The sequence below is a fragment of the Vigna umbellata genome, chromosome 4, assembly GCF_029865625.1.
Source record: "Vigna umbellata cultivar VRB3 chromosome 4, Vumbellata_1.0, whole genome shotgun sequence".
NCBI classification, from domain to species: Eukaryota; Viridiplantae; Streptophyta; class Magnoliopsida; order Fabales; family Fabaceae; genus Vigna; species Vigna umbellata.
In genome coordinates this window covers 30063491-30086251 of record NC_142168.1, presented here as the reverse complement: position 1 = coordinate 30086251, position 22761 = coordinate 30063491, and the positions used below count along the sequence as shown (strand labels likewise).

The 22761-nt window shown below is 30.7% G+C and overlaps 3 protein-coding genes across 5 annotated transcripts; all 3 read left to right on the top strand.

Moving 5' to 3' along the window:
* Window positions 1–4975: 4975 nt before the first annotated feature.
* Window positions 4976–6057, top strand: LOC148199814 (thaumatin-like protein). Its single transcript, XM_088111329.1, has 2 exons — window positions 4976–5096; window positions 5376–6057. The coding sequence occupies exons 1-2, from the start codon at window positions 5039–5041 to the stop codon at window positions 6029–6031; spliced, it is 714 nt and encodes a 237-aa protein (XP_087967455.1). The 5' UTR covers window positions 4976–5038; the 3' UTR covers window positions 6032–6057.
* A 2321-nt stretch (window positions 6058–8378) lies between these two features.
* On the top strand, window positions 8379–9432 carry LOC124831448 (thaumatin-like protein). The gene is made up of 2 exons (XM_047305437.2): window positions 8379–8513; window positions 8632–9432. Exons 1-2 carry the CDS (start codon window positions 8456–8458, stop codon window positions 9336–9338), a joined length of 765 nt encoding a protein of 254 aa, XP_047161393.1. The 5' UTR covers window positions 8379–8455; the 3' UTR covers window positions 9339–9432.
* A 5592-nt stretch (window positions 9433–15024) lies between these two features.
* LOC148199813 (uncharacterized) lies at window positions 15025–18667 on the top strand. Of its 3 annotated transcripts, none has more exons than XM_088113502.1 (2): window positions 15025–15735; window positions 18479–18667. In XM_088113502.1, exon 1 carries the CDS (start codon window positions 15149–15151, stop codon window positions 15683–15685), a length of 537 nt encoding a protein of 178 aa, XP_087969628.1. In that variant the 5' UTR covers window positions 15025–15148; the 3' UTR covers window positions 15686–15735; window positions 18479–18667. The 3 variants fall into 3 exon arrangements, with proteins under 3 accessions (XP_087969628.1, XP_087969629.1, XP_087969627.1); XM_088113503.1 differs by lacking the exon at window positions 18479–18667 and adding an exon at window positions 18327–18436; XM_088113501.1 differs by lacking the exon at window positions 18479–18667 and adding an exon at window positions 15945–16198 and having other exon boundaries at window positions 15026–15735.
* The last annotated feature ends 4094 nt before the right edge of the window (window positions 18668–22761 follow it).

The window sequence follows — 22761 nt, the reverse complement described above, 5'->3', positions numbered from 1 at the left end:
TACGTCCATCAACATCATTTATTTCATTCACAAACTACTCATCAGAATATTCATATGCATCATTTTCATTCACATAGTATACCAATACATGAGATTGCTGATAATACGTTGAAGACCTAGAAACACACTTACAAGTCATCAGAAATCACAAAAACAACACAATGTTTTTCATAGCATCTTGATACCCACATTAGGCAAAGAGAATGACTTTGAAGCCCTCACCAACAGCTCCGGAAGGGTCCAAAACCACCTAAAGAATGTCCAAAATTATATTCAGAGCCTTGAATTTGAGATTTTCAAAACCTAAAAATCCCGAAACTAGTGTAGTAGCGCTCAATGCCCATTAAAAGGGTGCTCAGGCGAATTCCTCTCGCAAAAAGGGCACCCAACGTTGTACCAGGTTCTAAAACTCTCCTATTTTGAATTTGGTGACCCTCTACCCAAGTTTAAACGATTCCTAAACACTCTAAGACGCTGAGAAACATCTAAAAACAGACCTCTAACTTGAATTGACCACTCCAAACCCAAATTGATCCTTTCTAAACTACCTAAACTCACTTCTATCACTTCCTACCCCAATTTTACTGATTTAGATGCTTAAACAAGTCATAATTGGCCTATTAACATACCACAAATGTCCCGAAAGAGTTTATACCACTCATACCAAATTCCACTACTCAAAACCCCCATTTTTATACTAAAACACCCTATGACTTCAACATAGCACTATCCCTTTGTTTCCCTAACAGGTTTCAATCTAACAACACCTCTAACAAGTCTCAAATTATCTCATCATAGCACCTAAAGAGTTACTTTCTCACCTAGCCTTTTTTTCTCAACTAGCCTTTTTTTCTCAACCTCACTCATCCAAACCCCCTTTTTAGACTTAAAACTCAAGAATTTGACCACTACTCATCCCAAACACTTTAAATTTAGTTTCAAACAACAATACAATTGCATCACACACATTCATGACAACATAGAACCTCAATTTCACACAATTCCAATTATACACACATCAAACTACCAAATATCATTATTTAAACATAGAAAATACTACACTATTGCATTTAATTCATCATATTATTCTCATAGATACTATTTTAGCACGACAAACATAATTGAAACAAGTTTTAGCTTCACTTACCTCATAAAGAACTGCCCAACTCTAAAGAATGTCCTATCACTGGCTTTGAAACGCAAGAAATTTCTAGATGAACGTACGAAACACCATATTAAAAGCGGACAAAGTCCTTAGGACTTTAGATTAACCAATAATTAGTAGAAGAATCAAGATTACACATGTAACAACACTTGCTTCTTCCAAAAATATATTAAGAACGAGAAAGGAAAAATGAGTCAAAAATTACTTGCTCTATGACATAAATTGATCGGCTTGAAATGTACACCTTGTCGTCGTGATCGATTAGATACCTCCTGATCGTCGAAGAGATGACTCAAGAATTAAAACTCTTTGAGAGAATGTAGAGAAGTCTAGAACGTTTTAAAATAATAAAACTCATTTATAATAAAATCATTTATAACTGAACAATTTAATATTAAAATAACTAAGTCTTACTATGGTTCAACTATTTTCACTTTTAAAACATTGAGAATTTACAAATTTCATTCATTCTAACTTTTATTTTAAATAATAATATACATTTTATTATAATATATTTTATATAAATTATATTTTATTTTAAAATACTTTAATGATTAAAAATAAAATAGTAATCTTTTAATTTTATCAATTAATATATTTTTTTAATCTATCAAATGTATTTCATCACTAACCCATTTTTATAAACTTTTATTTCAAATATATCCATTTTTTCATCATCTTTTTCTATATCCATATTACTTCATTTTCATCTTTCTTTCCCTTCAATTAAAACATTAATATATCAAATATACCTCATCACTAACCCATTTTCATAAACTTTTATCTCATATGTCTTAAATTTTCACCCTTTTTTCGTAAATCCAAATTACTTCACTTTCATCTTTTTTCTTTTTTTTTCTCAAATCTATCTTTAAATATCAAACATAAGAAGATAACATTAAAATGAAATTATGTGTTTTTCTTAAATCAAAAATACTTTATTTATATTAAAAAATTTAACATAATAAATAAAATAAATTTAGCATTTCTAATAACAAAAATATAATAAAAAATCAATACATATTGCCTAGAAAATGTTGTGTTATTTTGTTGCTTATGAGTCTATAACTAATTTTTGTAATGGAGAAATTTAATTTTTATATTTAGACATGTGATTAGTTATATAACTAAATATATTGATTTATTTTGTTTTATTTGATATTGTTATTATATCAAATTAGTCTTAATTTAGCATGTGAAATTAATACGAAAATTATTTATTGTTTTCAATTTTTTTAAGAAATTGTATTTTCTAAAAATTATTATAGAAGAAAACAACAACAATAATAATAATAATAATAATAAGTTTATTGAATTAAAATTCATTAACATACTTCTCTTATCTATACCTATACATTCAAATTATAATTTATAAAGTGATAAGGCTTTTCAAAACAAAAGTATTATATTTAATTTTTTTCTTTCTTTAAATATTAAATAGCATTAAATGTAAACATTCATTTGACTTTGTAACGGTTCAGTTGGTATTTTGAAGAAAGTTAAACCATATTAAATAGCAATAAATGTAAACATTCATTTGACTTTTAATAAATGTAACTGCTCAGTTGCTAATTTGAAGAAAGTTAAACCATATTAAATAGCAATAAATGTAAACATTTAACTTTGTTATAGCAAAATTTTCTTCCTCCTACAATTCAATATCTAATTTTAAACTTAAATAAACCAAGTTATAAACATTTATTAAACTTTAATTTAAAATGATTGTAATACAATTCTATTATTTGATTTTAAATTAATAAAATTCAATTTTTTTTACACAACATAAATAATATGTTATTTCAATTCAAGTTTTAGATTTTTTGGACGGGATTTAAATTTAATTTAATTTCAATTATTTAAATTGTGATAAGATTTTTTAAAATAAAAATATTGTGTTAATAAATATTCAATAGAAAATATAAACATTATTTTTAAAATAAATACAACAATTAGTCACTGTTCTAACTTGTATAGTGGAGATTAAACCTACAATCTCTCGTATCTTTTCCTTTATCATTGAATCACCCTCCATATTAATTTTTTTTTTACAATTCTCTTCTTCTTACACTTCAATATCTAGTTTTAATTTAAAAAAAAAACAAATTATAAATATCATGTAAAATTTAATTTACAAAATATGGATTTAAAATAGAGTAAACTACAATTCAATTATTTGATTTTAAATCAATCAAATTCAAATTCTAACAAAATATAAATCATGTTATTTCAATTCAACTGTTAGATGGCTTGAAATGGATTTGAATTTAATTTAATTTGAATTATTTGGATTGTGATAAGATTTTTTAAAACAAAAATAATATCATAATTTGTTTATGCAAAACTAATTCAATATTTGACATCTTACTTTTAAAAGTGAAATAAATAAAATATGATAAGTAACAACTTATTTCGTCATGTATTTGTTAAAATAACTATTTTGACCATTTTAAATACTCACATGTTATTTATTCAAATTGGTAATTTTAAGTTATATTTATAAACATTTGAACAAATTATATATATTTTTAAAGTACATATAAAAGTAAGTGAAAAATACAATATAATTAAAAAGTATAACAAATTGTGTCCGGATGACTAGTCATAAAAGAACTGAACAAGAGACATACATTAGAGTCATAAAACGATAGTCATTAAAACAGTAACGACAATGATTAATGAGTAATTAACAGAGTCAGTAACAACTATAAATGAACAATTATATTAAAATTTTGACATGAATTTAATCAAACACATAACATATACCGATACAAAAATTTCAATTATCAATAAATAAACAATACACATACTTATTTATTAAATAAAATACTGAAATATAAAAGGTAATTAAAAATTTCTAAAACATGTAACTGTAATCCTATGTTATTTATGAATAACATTTAAAATTATTTTTTTAATCAAATTGTTAATTATCTTTCTTAAATGTATAATTAAATTTTATATAATTATACCTATGACTAACTGACGATAAAATGTACGTTTATTAAATGTACAATTAATATTTGTAATTAAGTTTTTATATTAATTATATATATGATAAATTTTCAATGCGTAATTAATTGTATAATTAATATATATTGACTATTCCTATTATTAACATATACCATTAGTGTACCATTATATATCTTTAATGTATATCAATAAATAAATTATATACATTAGTTAATGTATAATTAATCATAAAATATATAAAATTGTACATTAATTATTCCTATGATGTATAAAATCATAATATATATATATATATATATATATATATATATATATATATATATACACTTTAAAACAATTTCTTATATTATATGCATATCAAGTAAAAAAATTAATAAAGAAATAAAAGAAAAATTATACAGATAATATATTGAACATGTTATAATTATAAATCAAATATTTTTAATTTAATAAAATAATATAAAAAAACATTAAAAAAATGCACACGGACAAAAGTAGCTGTAGGATAAAAAGAAATACTTATTTATTTATTTATGAAACAAAGTGATTAGTTAGAGTTAAATATAAAAAATAGTGTGTTATATGATAGGAAATATACTCATGAAATAGCAATGGACATTTTTTCATTCTTGATTTTTCAATGTCAAATTGTTTACTGGCACACCTGTTATTTCAAAGAGATGATTATAAAGAAAAAAGCAAAAAAACATTCAATAATTTAATATATTAATATTTTAATTTAAACTGTTGATATACCTTTATTAAAATGACTTGTAGAATGAATTTTAATTTTTTCTTTCATTCTCATCAATTTTGTTTTTTTATATGTACCCAAAACAACAAATTTATTTTTCTCCCAAAGAAGAGTTAGAAAATACAAAACAATCACATTAACTCTTCATTATGTTGAGATCCTTTTTCACTAATTTCTTAGCCCTCTTTATTCTCTTCCAAATTTCAGGTATTTCCTCTCTAATATTTTTCATTACAGATTAAAACCCATACAAAATTTTTCACAATTTTTATGATTTTCCTCACACACTCATCCAATGAAAATCATATACTTTCAACAAAAAAATATATTTTAATATAACAGTTATCTTATTTTTTACTAATTTATTATTTGTTTATTGTTACATATTTTAAAGCCTATAAAAAAAATTATCAGAAAAATCATATAATTTTCCTTCAACAAACCACATTGTGACTGAGCTTACAATCTTTTCCTTGTTTTTAACAGTGCCCAAACCTTGGGCTTCAGCAGGATTAACAATTGCCAACAATTGTTCCTACCCAGTCTGGCCTGGGATTCAATCCAGTCCACAGTACCCCGTTGTGGCCCGCGGGGGCTTTTTCCTCCCTCCTAACTCGGAACAATGGATTGGTTTTTCCGATCTGTGGTCAGGCCGTATTTGGGGCCGCTTGGGCTGCAATTTTGATGCCGCAGGCCGTGGCAAATGTATAACCGGAGACTGTGGCAGCGGCCTCTACTGCAACAAGCTTAGCTGTGTCCCGCCAGTCACCATTGTCAGTCTTTCTATACAAGATGATCAACAATACTACAATGTGAGTTTTGTGAACGGTTATAACGTCCCCATCACCATAAAATCATTCACAGGCCCAGATGATTCTAAATGTGGGATTGTGGGCTGTACCAAAGACCTCAACACCGTGTGCCCCGCCGCCCTGCAGGTGCGCTCAGCGGACAATAAGAGTGTGGTGGCGTGCAATAGTCCATGTGAAAATGCAAAAACATGTGGGCCCAACAAATATTCTAGACTCTTTAAGAAATATTGTCCTAAAGCTTATACTTATACCTTTGATAAAACCCCTTCTAGTGTTGTTCCTTGTGCCAATGTTGGTTATGTGATCACTTTCTGTCCTAAAAATAAATGAAGGTGAACCTTGTTATCAACATATAAGTCATTTTGGACACAATGAGTTTAGAAATTCAAAAAAAAAAAAGAATAAGGAAAAAAAGTTATAAAAACAATACTCCAAGATCATTAGATCTAAAATAAGACTTTAAAAAAAAAATCTAAATATCATTTTTGTTTTTGTTTCTGCCTAAATACTAAATTTGCACATAATCACACAATTTCAACACAAAACCAACATTGAACCATATTTATCACTTATAGAGTCAGTCAAGATCTAGATACAACAATATATTGTCCTTACAATAAGTAAATGAACCAAATTTTATTGTACATTTGTGTTGTGTATTTTACATAAGTTATTCTTAAATACTTAATGAATTTCGAATAGAATTTTTTAATTTCTATAAAAAAAAGGACAACAATTGTAATTAATATATAAAACAAGAAAGGTGTAAAGTATTTGATTAAATGCAATTATTACTGTTTATCAACTACTTGTTATACGAGAATGAATAAAGATGGTCATTAATTACATTACATAATAATTACATTCATATGAGTTTGTTTGTTTATCACAATATATATATATATATAAACCATTATTTTCCACCAAGATGAAGAATCTGAAGAGCTTATTCCACTATAGGTGGTAAAAATTGGAATCTCTTTTCGTCAAATTTCGTGTATTTTTTTGATTGAGTTTTTTTTTAAAAGTCTTGTGATGCCAAGAGGTTGATAGAAATATTTTGAAGTATAATTATTTGTTAAAATAGCCAAATTGAATGAAGCAGTTTAAATTGAGCATCTCGACTGACCATGTCGTCACCATCATTGTTTTTATACTTGCGCTAGGTGAATAGGTAAAATAAACATGTAATTGAACACATCACCTATAGTGCATTATTAAACAAGAAAACAAGTAATTGATTAAATGTTACAACTTACCAACTCTTCACGCTGTTTTAATGAAATTAACATAAAAATTTATTTATTACATATTTAAAAGAAATAATTCAATTGAAACTATTTAAAATCGAGATTGAATTGAGATTCTGGTATATATACGAGTAAAGATTTTAATTTTATTTTTTATTATATCATATTAAACTATATATTATATTTACATTTTTTCTAATAAATAAACATTTAAGTTGGATGCAGGTAAAAGACACACAGGGTTAATTTTACATAGTCGTCTATTGGTTTTTCAAACTGGTTTAAGCTTAGTGTATTTATTATATACATAAATATGATTTAGTCTTGCATTCGTATCTTAAATTTTAATTTTTTTTAAATTAAAAAATATGATTTTTTTAATTTAATTATATTAAATATTTTTAAAGTTTTAAATATAGTTTTTAATAGATATTGAAAGAAGTGTTAAAGGCTGTAGACAACTCAAACGTTGACACAGGAAGTCTTAACTTAAAATTAAAAAATTATATCTATTATTATGAGAGTTTGAAAATTAAATGTATTCACATTTTATATAATAATAAATTTCGTCAGACACTAAAAATATAATTAATTGTCAAACCAATTAAAATGTTCCTATTTAATCATTTATCAGTAACAGGTTGTAAAATTTAATGTTTTACCAAATACAAACAAGAGTAGAATTAAGAGATTACAAATTTCAAAAAACATTATAACTTTGGAGTGAGAAAGTATTAAATTTAATTCTTTTTCTTTCTATAAATATTAAATAACAATAAATGTAAACACTAGTATGACTTTTAACAAGTATAACGTTATGGTACTGTTTTAGCTTCTATATTTAATAAATTTCAGATTTAAATTTTTATTCATTAAATTAATTTATTTTTATTTTAATATTTTGTACAGTTACGCACTAATTTAATTTAGTTTGTATATATTAAAATGATAAACAATTATGTGTATAAAACTAAAAGAAAATAAAATAATATATATAAAATACAAACTAAATAATGTTAAAATAAAAAAACTAGAATTGTAAAACTTTAAAAAGTATACTACTGATTAAATTTAAATATATGTAAGAGTATGGTAAGAATATAAGAACAATAAGGTTGAGATAAATTGTAAGAAAAATAAGAGCATTTATTTATTTATTAATGAAAATAATTTTCAGTTAAACTTGAATAAAACATAATATAGTATCATAAATGATAGGAAATGTACTCATTAGATAAAAAGGACTTTTCTATTCATAATTTCTCCAATTAACTTGTCTATGTCCACACCCATTCTTTTCAAAACAGATGATACTTTGGCATCTATAAAAAAACATTAATCTTATATATTATTAATTTTCATAATTATATTATTAAAATGAGTTCCGAAATTTTTTTAATTTTATTTTGGAGAGTCTCATCATCTTTTTTTTATATATATATGCGAAGCCAGAAGTTTACTCTTCACCAAAAGCAGGGTTAGCAGTCACCTTGTACTCTTCATCATGCAGAGGATCATCCACAGTCTCTTCTTCACCCTAATCTTTCTCTTCAACATTTCAGGTATTTTTTTTTCTACACTTTTCATTACAGATTCAAACCCACACAAAAAGTTACCGTTTTTGTTTCAGTCAACTAACATTGTAACTGAACTTAAACTCTTGTTACTTGTTTTCAACAGTGTCCAAGCCGTGGGTTTCAGCAGCTACAGTAACACTCACCAACAACTGTCCTCATCCGGTCTGGCCCGGGATCCAGCCCAATGCAGGAAAGCCCATTGTGGCCCGGGGTGGTTTATTCCTCCCTCCTCACCAGTCCCAGAGCCTCCAAATCCCCGCACAATGGAAAGGCAGAGTTTGGGCCCGTCTTGACTGCAACTTTGATGCAGCGGGCCGTGGCCAATGTGCCACCGGAGACTGCGGTGGAAATCTCTACTGCAACGGGCTTGGCGGCACCGGACCTATCACGATTGCTGAATTCTCCATTGGCAGCACTGACCTAGATTTCTATGACATTAGTTTGGTGGATGGTTTCAACCTCCCCATGACCATGATCCCAGTCAAAGGTTCGGGTCCAGGCTCAGATCCGAGAAAGTGCAAGTCTGCAGGCTGTATAAGGGATGTCAATACCGTGTGTCCAGCGGGCCTGCAGGTGAGGTCACAGGACAACAAGCGCGTGGTGGCCTGCAAGAGTGCATGCATGGCCTTTCATTTGCCAAACTACTGTTGCACAGGCGCCTACGCAAACCCACAGACATGTGGGCCCACCAAATATTCTAGAATCTTCAAGAATGCGTGTCCTAAGGCTTACTCCTATGCCTATGATGACCCTTCTAGTCTTTTTACTTGTTCCAATGTTAATTATCTGATCACTTTCTGCCCTAATTAATTGTATTGGGTAATTCAACAATAACTTTTATTTATGGAATAATGTGTTGTACTAGAGATATTTTAGTGCTAATGTCCAATTTATATTCTATGCATGTTTCTTGAGTTTCGGTTTATTTTTTATACTGTTTTTCTTTTAGTCTTTTCAAAATATATTTTAATTAAAACATTTTAAAATATATTAATTTTTAATATATTAAAATTAGTATATTTTAAATATAAGGTGAAAAGAATAGTACAATAAACCATCATGGATCATTTGAATTCTTGTTTGATGTAAATGGTTCAATTCAAAATTCTTATTTTTGAATAAACATGTTTAGATTACACCATTAAAAAAACAAAATGAAAAGTTTCTTATATTAAAGTGCAAAAAAAAAATATATGGAGGTGCAAGGAAAAGTTTACTTATGTTTTTATGTATGTTTTTATGCCATATCTTGTCTTTTAATTGTAAGAACTTAAAAGTATATTTTCTTTAAATAGTGGAATAAATCATTGAGGAAGTAGTTTAATCAATGATGTTTATTAAGTCATACCACACCAAAATCAAATGGTACCACTTCCAATACAAATTACAATAATAATCTAAACTAGCAAACAAAACAAAACCTCGATCAAAACCACAAACTCATTTTCAGGATTTTCCATCACTAAAACCAAAGAAACGTATAAACAATGACAAGAAACTGAAAAAAAAAACAAAAATTGTTTGAAAATATTAAAAATGGTGTTATTTAATGAGAACTACTTTTTGAGTTAGTTTAAGTAAATGTGGGTTTATTGTACAATTATTTCTTCATTTGCATATCTTAATATCATCATGTTTATTGTAAGATTCTCACAGGGGATTTTCAAATATAATATTTTTACTTAAATTCTTAAATGTACATGATCTTACTTTACAAGATCTTGCACTAAAATATCTTGATGAATTTATATCATAAACGAGGATTCTTACAGAAAATCTATCACGATTTTAAAAAGGTATTTTTATTATACTCTCATAACCTAAAAATTAAAATTGAAGGATTTCCTGTAAAATCCAAAAAAAAATTGCTTACTAAAAAATGTTAAAGTAAGATTTACTATTAAAAAATGGTATTAATAGACATTGAGTCAATTTTGTTGATTAACATCAATAGATATTTCACTTACTTAACTAATTGAAAGACATTTTCATATATTAAGAATATAATTTACTACATATTCAATAATGGAGAGACAGATGAAACATTTGACCAAGTAATAAATCATTGATACCCTTGCATGCAAGATTCAAGGGATTCAATATTGATTCAAATCTTTTTTCCTTTTTTCTTTTCATTGAATTCTTTTTAGGAAGAGACATCGATGGTGTAGAGTTAAAAGTTTCGTAGATATAAATATAATTGCGTTTGGCTCCTAAAGATATATAAAAATATTTCTACTAATAGACAGTGATGCATTTCAATAAGGAGAGCTAATTAAGTTTTCATCTATTCAATTGATATAAATTAAATGCGTGAAATGTATTATTAGTTGGATTAAGGTGGAATTTTATGTATATGATATTTATTTAAAAAAAAAAAAGAAAAAAGAGTTGTTTATTGAATTAAGTCATGCTAAATAGAATGTGGAGGTAGAGTAATTTGCAACAATTACAGAATGCTCAAATGTATGTTTTTGAACAAAAAGAAAATTATGCTTGCTAAAATTGTAATTGTAACAAGCAAGTATTCAAAATCTGGAAGTATGATTTTTTGTGTTATAAGTGTCACTCTGTTGGTTTGGAAGAGAAAAAATAAATAGGAAGAGAACGGAGGAAACACACGCACCACAGATAAAGAATATGTAGTAAGAAGTATTATTTAATCTCTATTTTGAAAAGAAATAAATCACTTTTATTTATAGAGTTTACAAGAGTCTAAATCAAAAAAACATACTTGAATTAATACAACATTTTTCCTTAATTTAAGTACTAAATTAATCAAGCCTAACTCATATCTTAGGCTACCAAATCTGTCCTTCTTTTAAAGGTTTAGTAAAAACATTTGTCAGCTGTAACTGAGTGGGACAATAGATTAGTTTTAACCTTCCATTGTTAACTTGTTCTCTCAAGAAATGAAATCTAATTTCTATGTATTTGCTCCTTCCATGTGACACTGGATTATTAATCAAATTGATTGCTGATTTGTTATCCACAAACAACTGAATGTGTCTCCTAAATTCCACCCTTATTGTTGTCAAAATAGAGGCAAGTCACGTAGCTTGACATGCAATAGCAAATTTAGCTATGTATTCTGCCTCATAGGTGGACAAAGCCACCACTTGTTGCTTTTTACTGCACCCATAAACTTGAACAAGAAACCAGTAGTGCTTCTCCTGTCACTACTATCCCCACACCAGTCAAAACCAGACCAGCCCTCTAAGACATCTTGTATCTCATAGTTTCTAGTAGATTACCCAGAAAATTTTCATCTCCATTTGCCATTTTCTCACTACACAGACCCATAATGAACCTTGTTCTACCATTGTTGATTTGGAAGAGAAAAAACAGAGGGGAAGAGAACAAAGGAAACATACACACACACAAAGAAAGGATATATGGTAAGAAATATTATTTACTCTCTATTTTGAAAACAAAATAAATGAATCTTATTTGTAGAGTCTACAAGAATCTAAATAAAAAAAAATATACTTGAATTAATACAGCACACTCAAGCAATGTATAATTAATAAATAAATATCATTTAAGTGATTATAGTTTGATGCTTAAAGAGAAATATTGAGACAAAATTCCCATTTAAGGCTAAAGTGACATATTGTCCTTTAAAAGGTGAGGTGTGACAATGGTGCATGATATTTGATATTTAACTCTGATTCAAAGTACTTGATATTTAAGAATCCTATTAATGACCAAAAGGTACATTATTTTTAGGCTAAACCACTTTCGGAGTTCCTATTTATGTGAGTTTTTCCTAGTTAGATCCTTGTATTATCAGTTTTCTCAATTTAGTCCTTAAAAGTGAAAAATTGACTCAATTGAGTCCATGCCGTTAAATTGACTTAACGAGATTAAGTTTTTGATGACCTGGACGTTAATGTGGACAATTTTTTAAACGTGACATTCGCAGAGCTTTATATGTGGAATATATAATTAAAAAAAATTCTGAGAATTGAAACCCAAATTAGGGTTCATCATCTTCAACCCTAACGATTGATGCTCAAGGTTCATCACAAAATTTGGTTTTCATGAAACCCAATAAGTTTGTAAAATATGAAATTAAGTACCACCAAATTAGGATTTATTAAAATCAAATTAGGTTCGAGATTGAAGTGGAGTCCAATCTAACGGTAGGCGCCGGGAATGACCTCCTCTATCAGGGTTGATTGGGCCTGCAAGGCCTCGACAACGTTGAAGGGGGTGAAGCTCGGTTTGGCTAGTGTGCTTGGAGTTATCGATCCCCAAACCATCTTTCGATCCCCAAACCATCTTTCGATCCCATTCCCAATCCAACAACCCTAAATTTAGCAAATGTAGAGGCGCACTCCACTTGATCCGAACCTCTCCCCGCTCCTCCATCCCAACCCAAACCTCCCCCTCCACTCTCCTTTTCATCCTCTCTGTCCCCAACTACCTCTCCTTCCACGACTTCATCCCCTTTTGCGGCCCCACCTCGACAACTTTTACCACCTTCTCTTCATCAGGTTCCCTTCATTTCCACTCTCCCCCCTTTCGTGTAAACCCTAACTAACTATTCATTTTCTTGTTTCATGCAGGAACGACAGGATGGTATAGCGTGTTGATAAAGTTTGTCGATCACTTCGTCGCCGATGAATTTTATAGCTATTTCAATGGCATGAAATTTTCTCCCTCCGAGGTGAATCAATCTTAATAACCTTTTCTCATTTCAATTTTGTTTTCTATTTCCGAACATTTCAAATGATAATCAAAGTTTAGGAAAAGGTGTGCCATATTTTGTTTTTGCAATTCGTGGTGTATTCGGAGTATGCAAAAGTTGTTGGGACTCCTCGTCTAGGGTATTGAAGAAAACATTTTTCGTGTCAAACTCAGGAAATTCCACGTAACACTCTATTAAACCAATTCAAACATATAAAAAACTTACCATATTAACGTAACAGGTCATCAAAAACTTAATTCTATTAAACCAATTTAATAGGAAAGATCCAATTGGGTCAATTTTTTACTTTTAAAGACTAAATTACGAAAATCGATAACCAGACAAAACTTACATAAATAGGAAATGCTTAATGATATAACTTTATTTTTATTAAAAATAGCTAGTACCTTATTATCCAAGGCTTATTATCCCTAAAAGAAACTATACATGAGTGTTTTAAAATTTATAAATACTCTTAGATTATCATTTAGATAAATATAATATTGAATGTTCTAGATTAAAATACTAAATTCTCATTAGACTTTTTGATAAAAGCAAAATTAAATGAGATTTTGTCTGGTTACCTACAAGTTAAAATAAGATGGAATACCAAATATATTTAATAGTAGGTGGTCTCCACATGTGAAAGTCAAAGGCATGCATTGAAGGGTTGGCAGAGTCACATGCTGTGATTCATAGCAGACACCCATCCCTTAAAGTACACGCATTTTGTTCAATACTCAGTGGGGAAACTAAATTCCAATCTTCATCCTTCAAGCAACTAATTTAACTTTTTTGGCATCAGAATGTGCCATTCTTCCTCCTTTTGCAATCTTCCCCTTCACAAACACGGTTACTCAACACAACCATATCTCGCATCAATGTTCTTCTATAAAAAAAAATATACTTTTGTGTCGCACAATTTTTTTATATTTATTTTTTATGTTTTTTTTCTTATTTTTTTTTAAATATAAAAATTTATCTTTTTATTATCATCTTATCATTGAAATATATACTGTGTCAATATACTATTTTTTTTTATAATAAGTACTAAACATTATTATTATTATTTTATATTCATCCTACTTAATTCATTAGATATTCTAAAATTTATTAGACTCTCTCAATTATAAAATAACTCAAATTATATATTGAAATAATATTCACATATCATAATTAATTTTAATAATTTAGTATTATAATTATTATTCGTATGAGATATCAATATATTATTATTATATACTTTAGTATTATATATATGAGGTAAGTGTTCATATATATTTTTTTCATTTGAATAATAAGAGATTTAATTTTGATCATCAAAACATTAAACTACCACTAAAATTTTACCATTTTATTATAAATTTATGTTCAAAATTATAATAAAATCACATACAATTTTACATTATTATATAAATTCAAACATTAAAATAGACACTATATCAAATTCATTAGTTGAAGGAAGTTTTTTCAAACTTTCGATTAAGTTTTGACATATTCAATAATCTCATAATTTATTTATAAATAAACTAATTTTAACTTATGTGTATATATATACCATAAAAATGAATGAAAAAGTTTTATTCATTAAAATTTATTATAAATATAATTTTATTCAATATATTCTACTTAGAATGGAAAAAATTGTATGGCAAGTGGTATATTTTCTTCCTTCCAAGAAAAGTGTATTAATTATATTTTAAATGTACACTTTCCATTTTTACATTTTGATTATTTTTATTTGAAGCACGTTGTCCTTCACAAGTCTGCAACGTTCTACTTTTCGAATCTGTTCTACTTTTCGAATCTGTTGTGGTCCCATACCAGACACTAATCGCAAACCAAACCCCTATAAAACCAAACCCACAATCAAGAGCACCGTAAACCGTTCATCCAAACCAAAAGCTAAATCCGGACGAAAGAAGCTATGGCAACAAAGAACCCACCCGTGCCTTCAGAATCCGACCCGAAACCTAAATCGGATCCCGACTCATTTCCTTACTTCGAAGACATGAACGAACTGGAGAAAGTCTTCAACCGCTTCGACACCAACGGCGATGGCAAGATCTCCGCGGACGAGCTGGACAGCGTGCTCCGGACGCTCGGATCCGGCGTCTCGCCGGAAGACCTCCGCCGCGTCATGGAGGACCTCGACACTGACCGCGACGGCTTCATCAGCCTCACCGAGTTCGCCGCCTTCTGCCGCTCCGACTCCGCGGACGGCGGAGTCGGAGAGTTCCGCGACGCCTTCGACCTCTACGACCGCGACAAAAACGGACTCATCTCAGCTGAGGAGCTCCACCTCGCGCTCAACCGCCTCGGCCTCAAGTGCTCCGTCGATGAATGCCGCGACATGATCAAGTCCGTCGACGCCGACGGCGATGGATTCGTCAACTTTGAGGAGTTCAAGACGATGATGACGACCTCCAAGAACCGCGGCGCCACCAATGGCTCCGCCCATTAGTCTCAGCCGCCGATTCAAAATCCGAGGCGTCTCCGGTGCCTACTTCCAGAGTACGATTTTTCTTTCTTTCCTCTTTTACTTTTTCTTCTCTTTGTATAATTATTGTTCTGGTGAATTGCTCCAGTGAAACATTAGACATAGATCGAATCCGAATCATGGTGGAAAATTGGAAATGGAAATTTTCTTGTGATTCGTAATTTGCAAACAAGCTCTTGTTGTTCATGCTTAATATTCTTAATTTTAAATTTATATTCCCCAGAAAAGCTCAATCAAACTAGGTAGCGGAAGATTTTTTGCTTAGATTTCAACGAGTCGTGAAAAACGTTGACGCCATCGGTGTGTATGGGGTCAGTTTGGGTAGAAAGATGGGAGAGACGTTGAACGGAGAAAATAAAAATGTAAGGACAATATTATTAGATGAAATATCTTGGTGCTTTAAAAAAGTGCTACCCATAGGTCTATGTATAAACTTTATTTATATCCAAATGGGTCATTGAAAGTTGTTTTCTTGTATTAGAGTTTCTTCAATCATAGGACTGTTAATTCTATTTTATTCCTGTGTGAGACACAAATATTGGAGTTATGCACGTAAATTAGTGATTAAATAATTTATCTTACATATATGTTTTATATTATTTTTAAAATTTTGTCAAAGAAACACTCGTGTAAAAACTCTAATCAAATTGGACAATTCTTCTCCCCCCTTTTTAAGAATAACATGTAGATTAACAACATTGTTCTCTTTTCTGATAAAACGCAAAGCTTTGTCTCATGCACTTAATGTCTCATCTTTCATATCTTGGAGTTCATAGAGGTGATCACCATTAAAGCCAAAATCTTCATAGAATCTATTAAAGGAGGGGAACCCTTCGCCAAGGTGGTGAAGGGAAAAATGAAGATAAACATCACTAAAAAGTACTTTCAACGACTCATCAATATCATTTAAAGTCAGAGAATCTGCTCTTAGATGACAATAAAGACCTTAAAGTCTTACACTTTGGCTTGTCGATATTGTTGAATTAACATAGATCTAATGAGATGCTCCTGACACTGCATTGCACATCGACCTAGACGATACCAAAGGTTTTGAAAAAGGAAGGGCTAGAATGAGTTGAAGCTAATATATGGTCAGGATGATAAAGTAATGAGAATTTACATCAAGTCTTTCAAAGTTGATTATCCACTTTCATAACGGAATCCCCCTGGGGCCAATTGCTTGATTCCTAATTTCAAGTTGCAGCTAAGAACCTTGTAATCCAAGTCACAACAACCTGATTTCAAATGGCTTAGAAATTCTTTCTCTTTCCTATGAAATCTAGTCCTCCAACATTATTCTAGATACTACTCTTTAACAGGGAAAGCTTGTGAGCATTCCTTTCTTCACCTCCTCTCTCCTCATTTTGAGCAGAGGAAGAGGGTTTGTTCAAAGTGATGAAGAGTTTGAGTTTACAATAAGGGTTCGTTCAAAAAGTAAAACACCTAGGAGTTATGTAGGAGTGAAAAACATGTTAGAGTGACATTTAACAAGTAACACAACCTAGGAGTTACGTAGGAGTAAAAAACATGTTATAGTGACATTTAAATGTAATGTGAACTTATATAAGAGTCTCGTAAAGGAGGAACTTAGATGGAAAACCAAAAAACTTTCAAAGTCTAATGTGCATGAAATCTATAATGTTGTGTTCACTTGGGAGAGATGATTTGGGGAGAGTGAGTGAATGGATTTGAGGGAAAATCTTTTTATGTTTACTTGAGTGAATTTGAAGGTAATTGAGAGTGAATTTAGAGGTAAAGTTTGTGAGAATTACTCTAGGATTTGATTGATGTGACAATTTTAAAAAAATTTGTTTGAATGGTAGAAAATAAAGATTACCCAAATGCCCCTAGTTATTAAAATAATATAAGATGATAATTGTTAATGTTATTTTTAATTTGTAAAAACGTTTATAAAGATTAAAAAATTAAAAATATTAATTAAAATTAATTTTTAAAAAGTAAAAAAATTATAATTTAGTAAAATGAATTTATTTTTAAATGTAGTATTTGTTTGTAATATAATTTAGTTCTAAGACATATGAATTTATTTGGTATGGAAATGAGATTTATTAATTTTGTATACAGCCGATAATTAAACGAAGTTATAATATTATATGACATAAAATAAAAAGTGCGAACATAATGTAAGTATGAATAACCATAAGTGAATTTAAGCAAAATAGTCATCTAATACATTCACGGACAAGTAAGTAACTTAATCATCTAAATGGTGAAGAATTAAGTTAACATTCTGATTTAGGTGAGCAAATTGTCGGTTCATGTCGATGGATAGGTTTGTTAAGTTATCTTCAATACGCTGAACTCGCACTTGTATTTGTTCCATACCTTGCATTCTGTGTTGCAAGTCTTGAATCACCTCCCACATTTAAGTGATCATATTAGGATTTGATTGATGTGGAGGAGGTTGCACATGGTTCTCATGATGGCGTGGTTGGTCTTCTTCTTCATCATCACCGACATTGTGTTGCCAAACACAGTTTACATTAACAATATTCAACTTCTTTAAAGAATTATTTAAAAATTGATGTTTGGTCCCAATATGAGTGCTGGCATCGACATCAACATGTACTTCACAATATTGCAGGATTTGGGTGATAAGGATACCGTATGGTAGGGGTGTGTCACCGGCCTTGCATTTAAGCAGCATGATGTGATGAAGTTAATTGATAGCTATATTATTTTTCAACACCCATAACATGAAGATATCCTCCTGCAATAACTTTGCAAAATTTTCAGGTTGTGGAGTCAACATGTGCACAACAACATAATGCAGAAGTCTATCATTAATATTCAAACAACCAACTGTTTTAAGTCATTGACCATGCATTTATGGTCTAACCATAGTTGCTAATGTCATATCCCGATCATATGGAAAGTCATCTGAGATATTTGAATAACACAATTTGTGACCCTCATACTTCATATTAGCAACATTGAACCAATTAACATGTTTCAATCTAATTCTTTTCTTGTTGACCTCACTAAGCAAATATCCATTACCAGAAATCTTCAGATTTGAATAAAAAACTTTTATTAAATCCGGATAGAAGGATGTCTGCAATGTCAGAAATTGAACCACTCCTTGAAATAGAAGATGATGTTGAAAATATAAGGTTGAACCGACAAATGATTCGAAATTCTCTTTTTGGGGACAACAATATTCCTTGTGTAGAAATCAGCTGCATAGTTTTTTATCTTATGGCTGTGACTGAAGAAACGATGCTGATTTAATTGTTCTTCAAATTGTCTGACATAGGTTGCAGCTTCTGCCTCAGTTACAGTCTCATTTCCCTTACGACTTTTTTTAGGCCTTTTGGTTGATGATGAGGCCATTTAACAATTTCTTCAATAAAACCATAAATAAAAACAATAACAAGTTAAGTCATAACAAATTATTACATACTAATAATAACAATAAGCAAAGATAAAACATTAGATCATAACCATAACCATAACTTAAAAGTTGAATATTGATGCAAAACCAATAAGTCACAATTACAAAACAGGTACATTAAACATATAATAGTATAATTGTAATACAACTAATCATTGAAGACATCCCTAACAGTCACCACCGGAGATCATTTTACATAACTTATTCCACCTCTTGTCTGGTGAAAGTCTCATCAACTTCTTTGTACATGTCGGGTTTACACATAAGAAATCATAACATTGCTCGAGCAAGTTTTTATTAGCAATATTCATAGCACTCAACATTTCATAAATGTCGCCCTCTGTGTATGTGTACGTCGAGGTGCGACGGAGTATTTGATTTCTATCTTCCATTGCTGAGACTTGACATACGGCTGCATCAGAAATTACACCAAAATGAACATTTGTAAAGCCAAGGACATTTGTAAAACCATCCAGGCTGATCGTCAACTTATCAAATTGAGCATCTATCACATCGACCATATGTGTCTTCCTTTTGGAACCTCGTGAGTATGAAGTTCCTCCGGATGGAACGGAAGGCACAAATTGAGTTTGTCCTGGACTATACTCATCCACAGATGGAGGAGGTGATGGTGGAGTTGGGTCTCTATACCTCGGATAGATAGGCTCTTCAGGAATGTACTCCATATTCTGATTCAGATCAACCTGTACACGAGGCCCAACCCGCTATCGACGTGCTTGACGAGCGGTCCGAACACCACTCCCAGTAGCTCGATCCACCGCCTATAACTCCACCATTAAATCATAGTGTTCCATAATGTTAATTTTTCACTTTGTTGCACTTGGCCTCGATTGAAACAACATACATTAAACAGATAATGGTTGAACTTATGTATTTTAACAATCTACCAAATCTGAATATTTAACAAATACCTGAACGAGGTCAGCCCATACTTCATCCTCAGCTTCAAATCTCATACTTACGCTTTCCAAGCAAATCCACTAAATCCAGCAAAGAGGTCATGAACCTCACGCCATCTGTCTTTCAACATCTTTTGACGATTTTTAAGGTGATATTTGTGGTTCTCTGCGTGTAAATTCTTTAAGGTGATATTTGACGCCTCTATATGGTGTCATAACCGTACCTTTCAGCATAAATTCGGCGTCGCCAAGATAGTATTTTCCTACAATGTTATACACATCAGTATTTTGTCACTAATAAAGAACAAATCATAACATCCCAATGAAGACACTTACCTTGGGGGATCACCAACAAATCATCTCGATGAAGAGCATTTTTTAAGATTCTAGAATCAGATTGTGTGCCTTCCCGCCTTCCTACCCAGCTAGAACGTATGTGAATTTCATTTCAAAGTCACATGCGGTAAACACATTTTGAGTTGGCAAATCTTTTCTTCCACGAAATCTCAGAGCATTTGTTCTTGACACTCTTGCACGAACATGAGTACCATCTATGACACCTAAGCAATCCTAAACATTGAATTAAGAAGTCATCATACAACTGAATAACATTAACATCGTTTGATAAATTTACATTTTCATTGACCGATTCAAATGATTTAAATGATAAATTTACATATTCACTCATAGTAATGTCAAAAATCGTCAAAAGGTGTTGAAAGACAGACGACGTGAGGTTCATGACCTCTTTGCTGGATTGAGTGGATTTGATTGGAACGCCCTAAGTATTAGATTTGAAGCTGAGGACGAAGCTGGCTAACCTCATTAAGGTATTTCTTAAATATTCAGATTTGGTGGATGTTAAAATACATAAGGTCAACCACTATCTGTTTAATGTATGTTGTTTCAGTCGAGGCTAAGTGCAAAAAAGTGGAGAGTTGACACTATCAGACACTACGATTTAATGGTGGAGTTATGGGCGGCGGATCGAGCTACTGGGAGCGGTGTTCAGACCGCTCGTCAAGCACGTCAACAGCGGGTTGGGCCTTGTGTACAAGTTGATCTAAATCAGAATATGGAATACATTCCTAAAGAGCCTATCTATCCGGGGTATAGAGACCCAATTCCACCATCACCTCCTCCATCTATGGATGAGTATAGTCTAGGACATACTCAATCTGTGCCTTCTGAATCCATAGGAACTTCATCCTCACGAGGTTCCAAAAGGAAGACACCTATGGTTGATGTGATAGATGCTTAATTTAATAAGTTGACGACCAGCCTAGATGGTTTCACAAATGTCCTTGGCTCTACAAATGTTCATTTTGGTGTAAGTTTTGATGCAACCGTGTGTCAAGTCTTAGCAATGGAAGATAGAAATCAAATACTCCGTCGCACCTCGACGTACACATACATAGAGGGCGACATTTATGAAATGTTGAGTGCTATGAATATTGCTAATGAAAACTTGCTCGAGCAATGTTATAATTCCTTATGTGAAAACCCCACATGTACAAAGAGGTTGATGAGACTTCCACCACACAAGAGGTAGAATAAGTTATGTAAAATGATCTCCGGTGGTGACGGTTAGGGATGTCTTCAATGATTAGTTGTATTACAATTATACTATTATATGTTTACTGTACCTGTTTTGTAATTGTGACTTTTTGGTTTTGCATCAATGTTCAATTTTTAAGTTATGGTTATGATCTAATGCTTTGTCTTTGCTTATTGTTATTATTAGTATTCAATAATTTGTTATGACTTATTCAATAATTTGTTGAAGAAATTGTTAAATGGCCTCATTATCAATCAAAAGGCCTAGAAAAAGTCGTAAGGGACAAGGGACCGTAACTAAGGCAGAAGTTGAAACCTATGTTAGACCATCTGTTGAAGAACAATTAGACCAGCATCGTTTCTTCAGTCACGGCCATCAGATGGAAAACTATGCAGGTGATTTCTACACAAGGAATATTGTTGTCCCAAAAATAATGAATTTCGAATCATTTGTCGGTTCAACCTTATATTTTCAACATCATCTTCTATTTCAAGGAGTAGTTGAATTTTTGACATTGCAGACACCCTTCTATCCGGATTTGATAAAAGTTTTTTATTCAAATATGAAGATTTCTGGTAATGGATATTTACTTAGTGAAGTCAACAAGAAAAGAATTAGATTGAAACCTGCTGATTGGTTCAATGTTGCTAATATGAAGTATGATGGTCAAAAATTGTGTTATTCAAATATCTCATATGACTTTTCATATGATCGAGATATGACATTAGCAACTATGGTTAGACCAGAAATGCGGTGTCAATGACTTAAAACAATTGGTTGTTTGAATATTAATGATAGACTTTTGCGGTTGTTGTGCACATGTTGACTCAACGACCTGGAAATTTTGCAAAGTTATTGCAGAAGAATATCTTCATGTTATGGGTGCTGAAAAATAATATAGTTATCAATTGGCCTCATCACATCATGCAACATATGCTTAAATGCAAGACCGGTGACACACCCCTACCATACGATGTCCTTATCACCCAAATCCTGCAATATTGTGGCATACATGTTAATGTCGATGTCAACACTCATATTGGGACCAAACATCATTTTTCAATTAATTCTTTGAAGAAGTTGAATATTGTTCATGTAAACGGTGTTTGGCAACACAATGTCGTGATGATCAAGAAGAAGACCAACC

Excerpts from the sequence above, each read along its gene's own strand:
- LOC148199814 (XM_088111329.1), top strand. The coding sequence starts at position 5,039 with ATGTTGAGATCCTTTTTCACTAATTTCTTAGCCCTCTTTATTCTCTTC. Across the intron at positions 5,097-5,375 it reads TATTCTCTTCCAAATTTCAG|TGCCCAAACCTTGGGCTTCA; the intron begins GTATTTCCTCTC and ends TGTTTTTAACAG.
- LOC124831448 (XM_047305437.2), top strand. The coding sequence starts at position 8,456 with ATGCAGAGGATCATCCACAGTCTCTTCTTCACCCTAATCTTTCTCTTC. Across the intron at positions 8,514-8,631 it reads CTTTCTCTTCAACATTTCAG|TGTCCAAGCCGTGGGTTTCA; the intron begins GTATTTTTTTTT and ends TGTTTTCAACAG.
- LOC148199813 (XM_088113502.1), top strand. The coding sequence starts at position 15,149 with ATGGCAACAAAGAACCCACCCGTGCCTTCAGAATCCGACCCGAAACCT.